The 18,439-nt window shown below is 41.7% G+C and overlaps 1 protein-coding gene across 1 annotated transcript in view; it reads left to right on the forward strand.

The window, feature by feature from the left end:
• GSDME (gasdermin E) overlaps window positions 1-18,439 on the forward strand; it is a 68,712-nt gene that overhangs the window by 14,360 nt on the left and 35,913 nt on the right. Inside the window, exon 3 of the mRNA XM_077775452.1 lies at window positions 1,006-1,198. Coding sequence (XP_077631578.1) covers window positions 1,006-1,198 — 193 coding nt within the window. The remainder of the gene's footprint in view (window positions 1-1,005; window positions 1,199-18,439) is intronic.

An 18,439-nucleotide genomic window follows, 5' to 3' on the forward strand; every position in this document is an offset into this window, starting at 1 on the left:
CGTGCCCACTGACTTTAGCAGGAATAGAGATAAGGCATGATAAGGAATTAAATGGTCGGGTAGCGTCAGTATAAACAGGTAAGTGTGGGAAGGGGAATTTTTTCATAGAGATGGCCACGAAGGCCAGGGGAATGTTCTCCAAGACCAGTGAGTGGGAAGGAAAGATGCCCAGGACCCACTTGACTGACCTGCTAGATCCCACATAAGGCAGACCACTCTGTCGTAAGTAGAGGCGGCTATTTCCACTCTGCTTAGGTGTCATCCTCATGAAGTCTCTTTATAGTCTTCGCCCTGAAAGAGCGCATATTTAAACTATTCTGTTTTATAATCTGGATAGGGGTTAAATGGATGTTTGCTTTAAAGTTTATTTTTTATTATTTTTTTTAATGTTTTGTTTATTTCTAGGAGAGAGAGAGAGACAGCGTGAGCAGGGGAGGGTCAGAGAGAGAGGGAGTCACAGACTGTGAAACAGGCTCCAGGCTCTGAGCTGGCAGTCAGCACAGAGCCCGACGCGGGTCTCGAACCCACGAACCGCGAGATCATGACCCAAGCGAAAGTCGGACGCTTAACCGACAAAGCCACCCAGGTGCCCCTAAAGTTTATTTTTAAGAGGTCTCTACGCCCAACATGGGGCTCAAACTTACAGCCTTGAGGTCAAGAGTCACATGCTCTTTCAAATGAGCCAGCCAAGTGCCCCTGGATCCTTACTTTAACATTATGTGGTAATTTCTTCAGATACTTTTGGTGCACCTGTCTATATGCGTATATGTTGGAACTGAAAGACACACACACACACACCCAGTAGAACGCTTGGCCACCAGTTCACAACGATGAACTGGCTCCATTTTCTTTTGCACATACATACAGCATGGCTGCCAGCTTTCCATTTTGAATGCAAACTTGATGTTTCCCATGGATTTCCACAGGATTGGAAAGGTAGATGACCTAAGGCAGGGAGGTGGCTGTATTATCATCAGACTCTTTTGCATGTCTCATTCACTCCAGTGGTCGTGGAGTCGGACTTTGTGAAATATGAGGGCAAGTTTCACAACCATGTGAGTGGGTCCATCGAGACGGCAATAGGGAAGGTCAAGCTGAATGTTGGAGGCAAAGGCCTTGTGGAAAGCCAGTCTTCATTTGGAACCCTGAGGAAGCAGGAGGTGGACTTGCAGCAGCTCATCAGAGATTCTGCTGAGAGGTAATAAGAATTCTGTTTGACATTTTGGATTTTGACATGCATCACATTTAAAGGTCATTCGTTTGGACCTTTGTAAAAAGGGTGACAGATGGGAACTTTGCCCCAAAGCAAACATTATTGAACGTCTGTTGTGCTGAAACTTGATGAGAGCTTATCTTTTACTCTGGAATTTTTTTTATTGTTCTTAGTTTGAGTGGGGAGACCTGGAAAGCACCATTTTTTAATTTAGGTATAATTGATATATTCATTTCAGGTGTGCAGCATAATGATTTGCTATTTGTCTATATTGCAAAATGATCACCACACTAAGTCTAGATAATACTTATCACCATGCGTAGTTGTAAATATAATTTTCCTTGCGATGAGAACTTTTAAGATTTATTCTTAGCAACTTTTAAGCATGCAATACAGAATTATTAACTACAGTCACTGTACTGTACATTATATCCCCATTACTTACTTATGTCATAACTGGAAGTTTGTACCTTTTGATCTTCTTTACCCATTTCACCTACTCCTCACCCTCCACCTCTGGTAATCACTAATCTGATCTCTGTATGTAGGAGCTCGTTTGTTTTGATTCCATATATAAGTGAGATCATGCTGTACTTGTCTTTTTCTGTCTGATTTATTTCACTTAGCATAATGCCTTCAAGGTCCATCCCTGTTTTTGCAGGTGGTGAGATTTCTTTCTTTTAAGTGGCTGAATAATATTCCATTGTATGTATATTAACATAGGTTTCTGACCAATTCCAGCAGTGTCTGAGAATTCCTCTCAGTGCTGATACTAACCACTTAAAGGTAGTAGCAGATTCATAGGTGAAAGTTTTAGTCCTAAAAGACTGCCCTCAACTCTTACTCTGTATCAGATGCCACCAGCAAGCCCAGGCTGTTAGCTGTGCTTCGGACAGCTGGCTACAGACTGGAGGTTACCGTGTCCTCCTCCTTGGACTTCAGATGCCATTCACAAGTCTAAGTTATTACCTGTACTTCTTTTTTTTTTTTTTTTAAATATATATATTTTTAAATTTATTTCTGAGAGAGAGAGATAGCATGAACAGGGGAGGGTCAGAGAGAGGGGGAGACACAGAATCTGAAACAGGCTTCAAGCTCTGAGCTGTCAGCACAGAGCTGACACAGGGCTCGAACCCATGAACTGTGAGATCATGACCTGAGCTGAAGTCGGATGCTTAACTGACTGAGCCACCCAGGTGCCTCTATTACCTGTATTTCTGACCAACTGTCTAAACACCAGATTCCTATGACCTCCTCCTTGAGTTCAAGTAATTTTGTTAGAGAAGCTAACAGAACTCAGAAACATTTTACATACTAGGTCACTGGCTTCTTATAAAAGGATATAACTTAGGAATAGCCAGGTGGAAGGCATACATAGGGTTGGGGGAGGGAGAAGGGTGTGGAGCTTTCATGCTCTCTCCAGGTCACCACTCTTTCCAAATCTTCACGTGTTCGCTAATCTGGAAACCCTCTGAACCCTGTCTGTTTGGGTTTTTATGGGCTTTATAACATAGGCATGATTAAGTCCTCATCAGCCAGTGATGATCGATTCAACCTTCAACCCCTCTCCCCACCCCAGAGATTGGGGTGGGGGTACTAAAGTTAAAACCTTTGAATTACACTGTTGACTCCCCAGATAATCAGTCCCCATCTTTAGGTTACCTAAGGACTTTCCAAAAGCCACTTTTATCTCTTACCACAGGAAATTCCAAGGGTTTTAGGAGCTCAATGCCAGAAACTGGATTAAAGACCAAGTACTGTATATATTTCTTACTATAAATCACAATATAACATATATATGCCATATTTCCTTATCTGTTTATCCATCTATGGACACTTAGATTGTTTCTGTATCTTGGCTGTTGTAAATGCCGTCGTGAACACGGGAGTGCAGATATCTTTTCAAGTTAATGTTTAACTACTTTGCAAAAATACCCAGAAGTGAAATTTCTGGATTATACGGTAGTTCTATTTTAAATTTTTGAGGAAACTTCATACTGTTTTTCATAGTGGTTGCACCAATTCACAACTCCACCAGCAGAGCCAAGGTTACCATTTCTGCACATCCCCTCCAACTCTTGTTATTTCATGTCTTTTTGATAATAGCTATTCTAACAGGTGGGAGGTGATATCTCATTGTAGTTTTGATTTGCAATTCCTTGATGATTAGATTGATGATGTTAAGCATCTTTTCGTGTGGCCATTGGTTATCTGTAGGTCTTCTTTGGAAAAATGTCTATTCGTATCTGCCATTTTTAAAAATTGAATTTCTTTTTTGCTATTGAATTGTATGAGCTCTTTATATAGCTTATATATTAACCCTGTATCAGGTATATTATTTGCAAAATTTTTTTTCTCATTCAGTAGGTTCCCTTTTCATTTTGGTGATGGTTTCCTTTGCTGTGCAGAAGGTTTTTAGTTTGATGTAGTCCCACTTGTTTATTTTTACATTTGTTGCTTTTGCTTTTCACGTCAGATTCAAAAAATCATCGCCAAGACCAATTTCAAGGAACTTACCACCTATGTTTTCTTCTAGCGGTTCTATGGTTTCAGGTGTAACATTCAAGTCTTTAATCCATTTTCAGTTAATTTTTGTGTATGGTGTTATTGTAGACTCAGTCTAAAGTTCTTTCTTATCCAGCAAGAAAGCAGACGCAGGATTAAAATACAAGAGATGACTAATTTCTGGGAAAAGACAAGAGCCCCGAATAACAGTCCTTGCTCTGTATTTATTAAGATCAGAAGGCTTGTGATGGGTGTGCCCAAAGAGACAATGAATCTGTGAACATTAACTCATGGGCATGAGGGAAAGGAGGTTTTGAAGATATATGGTGTTTGGAGTTTGGGTCAGTGTAAAACAAAATGCTGGCGTTGGGCACATGGTTGTTAATGGCAGAAGGAGGTGCCATGTCTGTTTATCTTAGCTAGCCTACGGGATAAGACAGAACAAGTAACCTCAGGGTTAACAAGGCACCTTTCTTTTAATAAACAGCTCTGCTCTGGGTAGCATCACCCACAGCAGTCTATAGCCCTATTTACCTGTTTACCTAATTTGGTCCTTCCTTCCTGTGAAAGCAGTTTTCTGCTATAGTACTAAATTGGGAGGGGTTTTTGCCCTGAATACCTAATCTTGCTTACCTCCTATACCTTTGTATTGGGGCCTTTGCCCCCCATGTCTATTCTGGGGGCCTTTGCCCCCTCCTGCTCTATCCTGGGGTCCTAATCTTGTTTACCCAAGTTTGGGTGAGAGCATCCTATGGCTTTGTAATTCTTTGTGCCTTGTTAGCCCATTGGTACAAGCCCAGGGAATTTCTAAGCTTATTCCCCACATGGTGTAAGACAGTGGTCTGTTTTTATTCTTTTGCATGCACTAAGTTTTCCCCATACCATTAATTGAAGAGACTATCCTTTCCTCATTGTATATTTTAGACTCTTCTGTCCTTAATTAAATGACCACTTACACATTCATGGGTTTATTTCTGGGCTCTCTCTTCTGTTCCATTGATCTATATGTCTGTTTTTAATGCCAGTACCATACTGTTTTGATTACTGCAGTTTTGTAATATAGTTTGAAAGAAGGCCATGTGATGCCTCCAACTTTGTTCTTCTTTTTTTAAGATTTCTTTGGCTACTCAGGGACTTTTGCGGTTCCATTTAAATTTTAGAATTGTGTTCTCCGTTACTGTGATAAATGCATTGATATTTTAGTTGGAATTACATTAAATCTGTAGATTGTTTTGTGTAGTAGGGACATTTTAATAATATTTTTCCAGAGCACCTGGGTGGCTCAATAGGTTGAGTGTCTGACTTCAGCTCAGGTCATGATCTCCCGGTTTGTGGGTTCAAGCCCCGCATCAGGCTCTGTGCTGACAGCTAGCTCGGAGCCTAGAGCCTGTTTCCAATTCTGTGTCTCCCTCTCTCTGACCCTCCCCTGCTCACGCTGTCTCTCTCTCTCAGAAATAAATAAAACATTTAAAAAATAATATTATTTAATATACTTTAATATATTGTTAATAATATCCCATTAGCACAGAATAACTTATTTATGTCTTTGTCAATTTATTTTATCAGTGTCTTACAGTTTTCAGTATACAGAATATTCACCTACTTGGTTAAATTTATTTTAAAGTGGTTTCTTTTTGATGCAATAATAAATGGAATTGTTTTCTTAATTTCTCTTTTTGAATGTTCATTATTAGTGTAGAGAAATGCAAGAGATTTTTATGTATTGATTTTATATCCTGGAACTTTACTGAATTTATTTGTTCTAATGGTATTTCGGTGGAGTTTTTAGGGTTTCCTATATGTAATTTTATGTCATATGCAAATAGTGGTAGTTTTACTTCTTCCTTTCCTGTTTGGATGCATTTTATTTCTTGCCTCATTGCTCTGGCTAAGGCTTTATGTTGAATAAAGTGGTAAGTGTGGGCATCTTTGTCTTGTTCCTGTTCTTACAGGTAAAGCTTTCAGATTTTCACTGTTAAGTATGATGCTAGCTGTAAGCTTGCCATATGTGGCCTTGTTATGTTGAGGCATGTTTCCTCTATACCTACTATGTTCAGAGGTCTTATCATAAAGGGATGTTAAATTTTGTCAACAGTGCTTTTTCTGCCTCTTTTGAGATGGTATTATTATCTTTCATTTTGTTAAGGTGGTGTATCACATTGATTGATTCATGGATATTGAACCATTCTTGTATCTCTGGTGTAAATCCTACTTGATGATTATGTAAGAACCTTTAATATGGTGTTTTATTTGGTTTGCTACTATTTTGTTAAAGATTTATGCACCTATGTCCATCATGGATATTGGCCTGTAATTTTTTTCTTTTTATAAAACTGAGGTATAATTGACACACAGCATTGTATTAGCTTCAAGTGTATGGCATAAAGATTTGATGTCTCTCTATGTTGTGAAATGATCACCACATTAAGTCTTTTTAACATCTGTTACCATAGTGGTCTGTACTTTTCTGTGGTGTCCTTGGCTACTTTCAGTATCATGGTTCTGCTGGCATTATAAAATGAGTTTGGAAGGGTGTTCTTTCCTTTTCTGTTATTTGGGAGATTGTAAAAGATTGCTATTCTTCAAAGGTTTGGTAGAATTCACCAATGAAGTTATCTGGTCCTGGACTTATATTTGTTGGGAGATGTTGATTACTACTACAATCTCCTTGTTAGTAATTGGTCTGTTAAGTTTTTTAATTTTTTTTCCTGATTCAGTCTTGGTAGGTTGTATATTTCTAGACATTTATCCATTTCTTTTAGGTTGTCCAATTTGTTGGCGTATAATTGTTGTAGTCTCTTATGATCCTTTGTGTTTCTGTGGTACTAGCTGTAATACCTTCCCTTTCATTTCTCATTTTATTTGAATCTTGGTTAGTCTAGCTAAAAGTTTGTCAATTTTGTCTATCTTTCCAAAGAAGCCTCCGTTTCATCGATCTTTCCTATTTTCTTATTAGTCTCTATTTTATTTACTTCTGCTCTGATGTTTGTTATTTCCATTCTCCTCTTAAGTTTGGGCTTTGTTCTTATTCTAGTTCCTTGAAGTATACTATTAGGTTGTTTATTTGGGGTCTTGTTTCTTGAGGTGTAGGCATTTATTGAGAGGTACTTCCCTCTTAGAACTGCTTTTGTTGCATCCCATAAGTTTTGATGTATTTCTATTTTCATTTGTCTCAAGGTATTGTTTTGTCTTCTGATTTCTTGTTGGCCCATTGGTTGTACAGCATGTTGTTTAATCTCCACATAATTGTGAATTTTCCAGTTTTCTTCTGGTAATTGGTTTTACCATAATGGTCAAAACAGATTCTTGATGTGATTTCAGTCTTCTTAAATTTGTTTTGTGGCCTAACATATGGTCTATCCTAGAGAATGTTACAGATGCACTTGAGAGGAATGTGTATTCTGCTGCTTTTGGATAGAAGGTTCTGTATGTATCTCTTAAGTCCTTCTGGTCTAATGTGTCACTTAAGGCTGATGTTTCCCTGCTGCTAATCTGAGATGATCTATCCATTGATGAACACGGGTTATTAGAGTCTCATTGTATACTATTGTATTGCTGTCTATTTCTTTCTTTAGGTCTGTTAATATTTGTTTTATGTATTTAGGGGCTCTACTATGTTAGGTGCATAAGCATTTACAAATGTTATATCCTCTTTAATTTTTTTTTAATGTTTTATTTATTTCTGAGAGAGAGAGACAACGTGAACAGGGGAGGGTCAGAGAGAGAGGGAGATACAGAATCTGAAACAAGCTCCAAGCTCTGAGCTAGCTGTCAGCACAGAACCCGATGCGGGGCTCGAACCCACAACCATGTGATCATGACCTGAGCCGAAGTCGGACGCTTAACTGACTGAGCCACCCAGGTGCCCCAGAAATGTTATATCCTCTTGTTGGGTTGACTCCTTTAACATTAAAGAATTCTCTTTGTTGTTATTACAGTTTTTGTTTTAAAGTCTGTTTTGTCTGGTATAAGTATAGCTAGCCCAGCTTTCTTTTGGTTTCCATTTAAAACATTTTTTTATGTTTGTTTATTTTTTGAGAGAGAGAGAGAGAGAAAGAGAGCGCGCGCGCACAAGTGAGCGCGAAAGCTGCAGAGGGTAGAGAGAAATCCCAAGCAGGCTTCACATTTTTAGCACAGAGTCCAATGTGGGGCTCAAACTCCAGAACTGTGAGGTCGTGACCTGAGCCGAAACCAAGAGTTGGACTCTCTGCTGACTGAGCCACCCAGGTGCTTCTCTTTTGGTTTCCATGTACATGCAGTATTTTTTTTCAGCCCTTTACTGTCAGTTTGTGTGTCTTTACATTTTAAGTGAGTGAGTCTCTTGCAAGCAGTATATAGATGGGTCTTGGGTGGGTTTTTTTTGTTTTTTTTTTAATCCATTCAGCCACTCTTTGTGGGTTTTTTTTTCACAGTCCAATAAATTTATTCTGTAAAAACAATACATTTTTTTGTTTTTGATTTTTTTTACAGTAAACTTTTCAGCTACAAACCTCAAATATGTGAAAGATGGCCCAAGGACAACATAACAGGATTGATAAAACCCAAACTGACTAAATGAGCTCTCACAGTATAAGCTGGCATAAAAATAAATACAATTCTCTATTATCACAATAGCAACAATAATGTACCATAATAATGGTTGGTGGATGAATATCAACTATTCTAATTCTAGCTCCAAAAGAAAACAATGGTTCATTTCAATGGTTCATTTAAAATGTCTGGTTTCCCATAGGGCTACTGCTGATTCCAGCTTTCAACTGTGAAGTATCCACCTTGAGTGATTAGCTCAAATTGTATTGGCATTGGGAAAAAATAAATCATTGCCTTTATTTTAGAATAACACAAAAAGACTCACTAACTTCACATATAAAAACTGAGTTTGTGTACATAACCATGAGTTTTGAGAAGTATAAGCTGCTGACTAGCTATTTCTAATACGGAATAGATATTTTACAATATGGTTAAACTTTACACATGGCCTCAAAACTGAAGGGCAATTTCAATTTTGTCTTCAGTATGCCAACATTATGTGTTTACTCTTTGTGTTTTTATCGGCGTATTTAGTCCACTTACATTTAAGAGAAGCACCCTAAAAGGATGTTACTTCAGGAAAATATGTTCTTTTTTTTTTTTTTTTTTCTATTATACTATTTATAAAATGCCAACAAGGGGCATATGCTATGTCCTACGTTTTTGACTGTTGGTACCAGAAGCAGGAAAATGAGATTCCCCTCTGGCTTCTGCTTATTTTCTGATTAGGAAAAGAAGAAAGCAAATTAGAGGCTTGAGCAGAAACCTGGTCTTCGGTTTTGAATCTTGTAGAAAACCCCACAGTTGTTCATTGTTTAGCTTGTAGTAGATACATTTTACCTAGCGTAAGTCATTATTTTTACTTTATGATTATTGAATAGTCAATAATTTTGTTGAGTGCCTACTATGTGCCATGTACCATTCTGCATGCTTGGGGTGCTGCAGTGAACAAAATGCCGACATCTCTGCTCTACATTCCACTGGGGAGAGACACAACTATACACCTTAGTGAGAAATATAATAGGTTGATAGGGATTGGTGGATTGGAGAAAAATATAGCCGGGAATGTTGGAGGGGGGAGGGAGGGGGGATAGGGCATGCTAGGAATGGGGGCTGTGGTTTGGAAAAGTAGCCAGAGAAGCCATTGCAGAGAAGTTGGCATCAGAACAAAGATTTGAGGAGGATAGATTCGAGTACAGGGGTATCCTGGGCAAGAATGATGTGGGCAGAGGTCGGTGTGGCTGGAGCTAAGTAAGCTGGGAAGGAAAAGGAGAGCCCGGCGTGGGGGAGGGCAGGTAAAAGGAGCAGATGGCAGGTTCTTCAGGGACTTACTGGCTGCTGGAAGGACTAGGTCTTACGTAGACTAGGAGGGGAAGCCGCCAGAAGACTTGGAGCAAAGAAGTGACACGATGGGTCTCAAGTGTTTAGAAGGATCTTGCTGGCTGCTGGGTCGAGAAAAGACTGGACAGGCAGAAGCAAGGAGTCCCATCGAGAGATTATTGCAGTAATCCTCCCGAGAGATGATGTTTCGGTTTATACATTAACCTATGTGTGTTTTCGTGAGTAGTTTTACTACTCTTTTCTTTCTTCTTTTTAACCCTTTTTGTTTGAAAACAGAAAATGCAACTCCAAATAAAGAGAAAACTCACATTTAAGTATAGGTGATTTATCTTCACTTTTCCAACATAGGAAAAGGATTATAGGGATTATAAAATACATTCACTCATTGAACAAAATTAGGTTTAAAAAAATGTGTAAATAATACCATAAAAGTCTTATATCAAGCATTTAGTGGGTGGATTTTGTATAGACATTGAGTATGTTGGGGCAGCCGCAGCCTTCAAAACTCAGTCATTAACGTCTGGTGCTTAATGGACTTGAAAGACCTTGGCCATTATCCATTTCCTCCTGGTACTTTCTAGGATCCCAAGACCCGGGCAGGAATCTCCCTTTGGTCAGAGAACTTTAAGCTCTGTCTGGTGACACCAGGTGGAAGGGACAGATAGCGTCTCTTTCTCTGATAGTCATAGTCTTTATTTTCCTTTGTCTAGGGTTGTTTTTTTTTTTTTTTCTTTGCTAGAGAGACAGTTTCCTTTTCTACTCCAATACTTGGGACATCCCAGAGAAATATTTGTTGTTTACTTGAAAATAAAATTTATTTGGGCGGCCTGCAGTTTCATTTGCTAGGTCTGGTAAATAAGGGGGAAGAAGAGAGGTGGGCTGGCATTGTTGGTACGGGGTGGGGGTGGGGGGGACTCTGTTTCTCAGTCATCAGACCTCCCTCCATAGGTTAGCCCTGTTTTGCAGTTTTGTTACTTCTATTTCATGAACCACCTTTGGGAATGTTTTATCATCACACTTCCCAGTACAGGTTTTCCAAACCCTCTTCATGATTCAGGTGTAGAAGATTGTGCCGACAGGATGCATAAGGAGCGGGCTCTGTGAGTAGGGTGGGAGAAAATATTGTGAAGAGAAGGTAGTTACCATCAGCAGTGGTAGGTGGGATTGTAGGGAGAGAGGGAGGGAAGGAAACAAGCATCTGCTGAGCACCCACTGTGTGGCAGGCACTTGATGGCACAGACATAAAGTGTGCATTTACTCTGCACAGCTCTCTTCTTTTGCAGCGAAGGAGCTAAGGCTCAGGGAGGAAAGTAACTTGGTTTCAGTCCCGTAGCTCAATTTGGATGCTGGAGCTGGGCTTCATCCCAGGATCTCCTGGCTCCAGAGCTCCTGTTCCTTCCTCTAAAATCGTGTGTAAGTGACTGTGAGGCAAAGAAACTGGCGGAGGTAAAAGTCGCTGGAGTTCTAGCACAGGATGAAAGGGAAAGTGTGAATCCCGGCTTCCAGTGGACCAGCTGCACGCCTGAGCAAGCCCAGTGCCCAGCTGGGCCTGTCCCCCCGGAGATGCTGTACACAGGCGTTCGATCACCTCAGGGGTGTCATTAGAAACCTGTTCATAAAAGAACACATTTAACATCTAGAAATGGAGGGTGCATCTTACAGCAGACTCCCCTCTTCCTTGTTCTGTTATTAGAGGAAAGGGTGAGCCGCAGAGGACGAGATGGATGGCAAGGGGAGACCCTCCCAGTCATGAGATAGAGATCACATAAAGCTAATATTCTTCTTACTTCATACTGGAGTCATAAAGTCTTATCCACATCATCTGCCTGTCTTTGGACTCTCTTAACATCATTGGATTGATAAGGTGCTCTTTGACATACATGTGGCCTTGGGAGTGGTAATTAGTAATGCCTAAGAACTGTGCGTTCTTGAAGGCTTATCTGCAGTCAGTCATTTTTATTTCAGGTAATTTAGATAAGTTGTCACCTGTGTAAAAGTTATTTTAGCCCTCAGAATTCATAGTATTTGCTCTATTGTCCATGAGATGTGTGTACATCCCAAAAGCAAACTTCATTTCTCCTTGAAAAAACAAGCACCTGTATATATAACGTTTATCTAGCTTTGTTGGGCATGAAGGTGTTCCAATAGAATTAGCCTTCCAGACACCTGGAGCTGACCCCTTTGAATGAGAGCTCTATTTATCTTAAAATATTCTTTAAGAAAAGAATTTTTAAGTCTATTTATTTTGAGAGACAGAGTATGTAGGGAAGGGACAGAGAGAGGGGGAGAGAGGTAGAATCCCAAGCAGGGGATGGGTGCAGTGCTCAATCCCATGAACCATGAGATCAGGACCTGAGCTGAAATCAAGAGTCAGATGCTCAATTGACTGAGTCACCCAGGTGCCCCTATCTTAAAACATTCTTAATTGAAAATCATGCTAAAATATATCAGGAGTTTCTCTTTCTTCCTCCTCTCCGCCTCCTCCTTCCTCTCCTCCTCCTCTTTTTTTAAGTTTATTTATTCATTTTGAGAGAAGAAAAGGGCAGAGAGGGAGAAAAAGAATCCCAAGTAGGCGCCACACTGTCAGTGCAGAGCCTGATGTGGGGCTTGAACTCATAAACCATGAGATCATGACCTGAGCCAAGATTAAGAGTCGAATGCTTAATTGACTGAGTCACCCAGTGCCCCTGCTGCTGCTTTTTTTTTAAAGTGGAGAATACCACATTTATTGAGATCTTTTCCTAATGATTTGTATTCATGTTTTGTTTTATTTTTTTCAGTTTTTTTTTTTTTTTTAGTGTTTATTTTGAGAGAAAAAGCATGTGAGCAAGGGAGGGCCAGAAATAGAGGGTGAGAGAGAATCCCAACCAGGCTCCACACTGTCTGTACAGAGCCGGACGTGGGGCTTGATCCTATACACTATGAGATCGTGACCTGAGCCAAAACCAAGAGTCAGACACTTAACTAACTGAGGCACCCCGGTGCCCCAAAAATCATGTTTTGTTTTTAAGATACATCATTATTCAAAATCTAAAAATATTTTAAATTAAAAAACTTTTTAAAAATGTTTTAAAGATGTTATTTTTAAGTAATCTCTACACCCAATGTGAGGCTTGAACTTACAGCCCCGAGATCAAAAGTCACATGCTCTACCCACTGATCAGGTGCCCGGGATGTATCATCATTTTGAAATAAACTCTTATTTTTCTGCCTTGTCTTCCATTGTCAGTGGCCATATGTTACCACCTTAAGCCTTAAGCTTAACCACCACAACTTACCCCTCTCTGTCCCTCGTTTATTGCTTCTAATCTCCTAGGGTCTTGGGGATGTTTATTCCTGGTAAATGAGTTCCGGAATTTGGTATGTCATTGTGCCCCTGGCTTCAGTTTCCTCAGCTGTCGGTGAAGTCGCAAGACTAGACGATTGTGGGCTTCCTCCTGGCTAAATGTCAGAAGTGAGTGTCCTACGGAGTGCATGCGTCAGCCGCTTCTCCCTGGGTTCCAGCCTTGGTTTCAGCTGGTTTCCAGACCAGATAGCATTCTCCTCCTGTGTTGCATTGGAAAGCAAATCCTGGTAAGACAGATTAAAGTTCTGCATGAAAACATGATAATTACAAATTTGGCTCCTCATTAAGAATTCCAGCTTAAGAGGCTCCTGGCTGGTTTAGTCGGCAGAGCATGCAACTCTTGATCATGAGTTCAAGCCCCACGTATGACATGAAGTCTACTTAAAAAAAAAAAAAAATTCCAACTTAAAAATTATGTGGAACTAATAGATCTTTCAAGCAATCATATAGCAGTGACAAACCTTCATAATAATTTATATTTCAAAATTACACTCAATCTTCTATCTAAACACTTTCAAATTCCAAAGTTTTACACACAAAAAATTGTAAATGCTACTCTTTATTATGGCCCACGTTTGACCTCTCTAATGTTACTGAAGTAGCTCTCATGAGTATTGTTTCTCTTTTTAAGCTTATTTATTTATTTTGAGAGAGAGAAATCCTAACAGGGAGAATCTCAACATGTGGCTCAATCTCATGACCATGAGATCATGACCTGAGCTGATAGCTAAAGTACTTCCAATTTAGCCACCCAGGCGCCCCTCATAAGCAACTGTTTCAAAGTGCCATCAACTCTTACCTTATTTAAAAGTTCTTTGAGGTCAGGGTTTTGAGGGCCCAGGTCTTTCTTAAAGCATCCATGCAGTGAAGTGGGAGCTGGTCTTCTTTGATAAATTTCCCTGTGGCCAGCAGATAGTTTGGAAATCCTTCTGTCTTCATGCTTGACTCAGTGCAGGCATCATTTTTTTATTTTGAGAGAGAGAGAGAGATGCCAGCAGGGGAGGGGCAGAGAGAGAAGGACACAGCAAATCTGTGCTGTCAGCACAGAGCCCTCCATGGGGCTCAAAGTCATGAACCATGAGATCATGGCCTGAGCCAAAATCGAGAGTCAGATGCTTGACTGACTGAGCCACCCAGGCTCCCCCTGGGCATCATTATTTTTTTTTAATTAAATTTATAAAATTTATTAAAAGATTTTTTTAATATGGATTATTGTCAAGGTGGTTTCCATATAACACTCAGTGCTCATTATTTTAAATAGAGTTTGTGCCTAACAATTTAAAGACTTAGGACCACACATCCTTAGAGAACAAGAGTATACTGAATTTGGTCCTTTCCTTTATTCTTTTTTTTTCCTTTGTTTCTTCTTCATGGTTAGCTTTTAAGTAGTCAAACCAGGGGAGTGCATCCTGAGGTCTGGGGGTGGGAACAGCCAGGAGTCTCTTCATGCTTTTCTCTTGGTGTTGGTGGGAGGGGTATTTTTGGCCTCTCATGGAGTGGTAAACTTCAGGCTCATTTTTTAAATAAAAAAAAAAGCTGGTTGTGGAAACATATATACAGAAGTATAAAGAGTGGTTAACAAGCAGTCCTATACGACCTCCTCCCACTCCTGGCTTAAAAGAGATCTTTTTCTTCAAACCAAGACAAAGGAACCATCTTTTTCTCCTTCAGTGCCCTGGATTTCATTAATAAAATGGAATTAGTGTTTCTAAGGTATTTGTGTGGAAACTAAATGAGAGAATATAAATAAAGCATGGCACGTGCCAGGATCTCACTGCATGTAGCTATTAGTGTGAACACTTTGCTAACCATTGCTATTATTACTAGCTTCAAATAGAACTTGGTAATACAAGCCAGGAAAGGTCAGAGCTGTTGGAGGGAAATGTGTGACTTAGCCTTTGATAATAAAGCAGAGAGATGCTGAGTTTCAGAAGAGAAATAAAGTCAAGCCCTTGGAATTTCTGATGTGTAGCATTTCTGACGTTTGCATCTTGGAGGAGTCAGGCAGCCGTGTAGCCTCCATTGGGACCCCCGCTGCGGAAGGACTAACTACCTTCAGTGAAAGTGGGAGAGGCTCTGGTCTGTGCCTGTGACAACAGCCTGGCTCCTCCCGGAATGAGTGTGGACCAGACATGTAGCTGTGCCACGAAGTCTGGAGAAGAGTAAGCTGTTCTTTCTGCATGTTTTGTTCTAGGACTTGCTCGTTCAGTTCTTGAATAAAGATGTACCCAGCCCTTGAACAACGTCAGTAAGACGTTAATAGCCTTGTCTTGGTGGGAAATGCAGCTGTGAAGCTTTCAAGGGCCCACCAAGTCTACTGTTCTTAAAAGGTTTCTTTTCTGGGGCGCCTGGGTGGCTCAGTTGGTTAAGCATCCGACTTCAGCTCGGGTCATGATCTCACAGTTCATGAGTTTGAGCCCTGAGTCGGGCTCTGTGCTGACAGCTCAGAGCCTGAAGCCTGCTTTGGATTCTGTGTTTCTCTCTCTCTCTGCCCCTTTCCCACTCATGCTCTGTCTCTGTCTCTCAAAAAGATGAATAAATATTAAAAAAAAATTTTTTTAAAGATGTCTTTTCTTTAAAGACATCCCCCAGGCCACACTCATCTTTGTGCTACTTGAAAGTCAGTCAACTTCTTGTTATTTTTTTCAAATTATTCTGTCTCCTGGTTTTAGTCTTAGGTCTGAGGATTGGGGGCTGCTAGAAGCTTGTCTGACCTTGTGTTATTTTTATCCACAGTGTAATCTTAGCTAACAACCCCTCATGTGGGAGATGAAGGTGGTCTGGGGACTCTTTCACATGTTTGATCCTGGGAGTGGTTTTTATTTTTGTACAGAAACCATCCCCCACCCCCCAGGCCACACTCATCTTTGTGCTACTTGAAAGTCAGTCAACTTCTTGTTATTTTTTTCAAATTATTCTGTCTCCTGGTTTTAGTCTTAGGTCTGAGGATTGGGGGCTGCTAGAAGCTTGTCTGACCTTGTGTTATTTTTATCCACAGTGTAATCTTAGCTAACAACCCCTCATGTGGGAGATGAAGGTGGTCTGGGGACTCTTTCACATGTTTGATCCTGGGAGTGGTTTTTATTTTTGTACAGAAACCATCCTGTCCTATGAGCTTTACTTTGGCAGGTTACTTCAGATCTTTGTGGAACTAGGTAAAATTTAAGTCCTGAGGAGAGATGTTCAAGTACTATTTTCTTCTAAGATCGATAGACCTTCTCCTATTTCATCAAATCCCAGATGTCATCCAGTGTAAGATGCACTGCTATTTTACATACCACTAAGAAAGAACACTGCCGGTTAAGCCCTGTCACCCATCAATTTTAAAACTTCCTGGTTTCAGATATGTTAAGATGTGAAAAAAAAAGTGTGTTTTAAAATTGATGAGATGTGGGATTCAAAATTGGATTGCCTGGAACAAATCAGGGGTTCAAGTTCAGAGGAGCAAATGTTTATCCCACCTGAGCTCTTTACACACATCTGACACATGGACTGTACCCATTACTGAATTTGTTGTCATCTCACTAAGCCCTTTAAAATGTTTGTTTAATGTTATTTATTTTTTGAGAGAGAGAGAGAGAGAGATACTGTGAGCAGGAAGGGGCAGAGGGAGAGGGAGACACAGAATCGGAAGCAGGCTCCATGGCATTACCACAGAGCCCAACATGGGGCTTGAACTCGTGGACCACGATATCATGACCTGAGCCAAAGTCAGACACTCAGCTGACCGAGCCACCCAGGTGCCCTAAACCTCCTTCTTGATCCATCTCCTTCGGAGGTGCTGTTTGGTGAGGCTTAAGTCCGGTTGTGTCAGCCAGAAACCTGAGTACCAGACGTGGCTCCTTCCTCACCTTCTCCCCCACACCTAATCTTTCACTAGTTGGTTCTGCCTCTTCGGGATCTTTCTTACCGGTTCCTGTTGCCCCAGCCTCGCAACCACTTCCTGGTGCTGGCCTCCACCGTCTCTTCCGTGGATGTCCTCCAGGCCTCGTGGTGGATATCGGCCCCTGCCACCCCTCCCGGTAGATTCTCCGCAGGGAGCGGGTTGGATCGTGCCCCTGGCCGGCTCATGGCCTGCTCTGCTCTCCACCGTCCCGGGATGGTGTCCATACCCTCCTCTGGTTGACATGGCCCAGCTTTTACTCTTCGATGTCNTGAGATTAAGCCCCAAGCTCTTTCTCGCCTCAGGCCTTGTCTGAAAGCTCCTTCACTCCTGTCTACCCAGAGGCACAGAAGGACACCTATAGTCTCACCCCTTCTGCTTCTGGCCAGTTCCTCAGAACAGCCCCCACTACCTTCAGGAGCCACGTCACCCAGAGATTCCCCTACTGGGACACAAGCCAGCGTTAGTTTGTGGGGTAACATGTGTGGTACCTGCCCCATCCCGTGTGCGTGTTCCTCCCGGCACGTCCTTCGGCTCACCGCCGGCCCTGCACAGTGTCTGCTGCGTGCTGAGCCCCATTCGGTTGAGGGAGTAAGTGATTCATCTTCATTTTACATCCGAAGCGCCTGAATCGCTGCTGTGAATTAGTTTGCCTGGACTCGGGATTTAAGCCCAGGTGCACAAAACACAGGATTTTTCCAGTCTAGCTGCTGAAGCACGGAGCTCCGAAGGAGAAAAATGTCCGAGGGGCTCCAGCGTGAACTCACCTCTGCGCACTAGCTTTGCTTGGTGTATCATCTTGCAGACCTGCCGCGGTGGGAGTGAATGGATTTGTGTGGAAGCTGAATGTTGATAACGGCTCAGGACTTTTGTCCGCTCTCCCCCTGGGTTGTATGCGAGCGAGAGGAGGTGTCACGCAGAGGTGAATAGAGATGGGGCCACTGCCAGGTGGGGGTCAGCTGGTCGTGTTGGTAATCACGTGCGGTTAGCCCTGTGCCTCGGCTTTCAGTTTTTTCAGGCAATTTACCATCCTGAAGTCACTGCCAGGGGAGAGGAAGAGCGAGGCTTTTCTCATTATATTAAAGTGGAGTCCCCAGGGCGCGGTAGTTGAGGTTTCTGAGGCTTCCTGAGCCCAGCTCTGGGTTCAGTATCTCTGGTATGTGGGAAGTTTCTTTTATGGTTGAAATAGAGACTCTTGGTTGGCGGTGAGCAGCCAGCCCGCGGGGGAGCTGGGAGGGCCTGCTGCTGGGCTCCGGGGAGCAGAAAACCTGCTTGCTTGTTCACAGGCACGTATTTAGTACGTTCGGTATGCGAGGCCCAGCGGAAGTCTTGGAGGGAGAGGGAAGACGGAAGGGCACAGGGTTTCCGGGATGGACGCGCTCAGCTGCATTCTCATCCTGCCCCTTGTCAGCTGTGCGCCTTAAGGTCCTTGGCTCCTGAGCCCCCGTGCTAATTGTCGCCTTGTGAAATACAGGTGACAACAGCTTCACAAGTCACTTACGGTGTCTCTAATTGCAAAGAACCTCACATAAAATATGATTGTGAGGTGAGATGAGCCACCCTTAACCCAAGTTAATGGTGGATGGTTAATTCAGTGGCTCCCTGTCCCCTCCCCCCCCCC

The sequence above is a fragment of the Crocuta crocuta genome, unplaced genomic scaffold (assembly GCF_008692635.1).
Source record: "Crocuta crocuta isolate KB4526 unplaced genomic scaffold, BGI_CrCroc_1.0 scaffold197, whole genome shotgun sequence".
Lineage (NCBI taxonomy): Eukaryota > Metazoa > Chordata > Mammalia > Carnivora > Hyaenidae > Crocuta > Crocuta crocuta.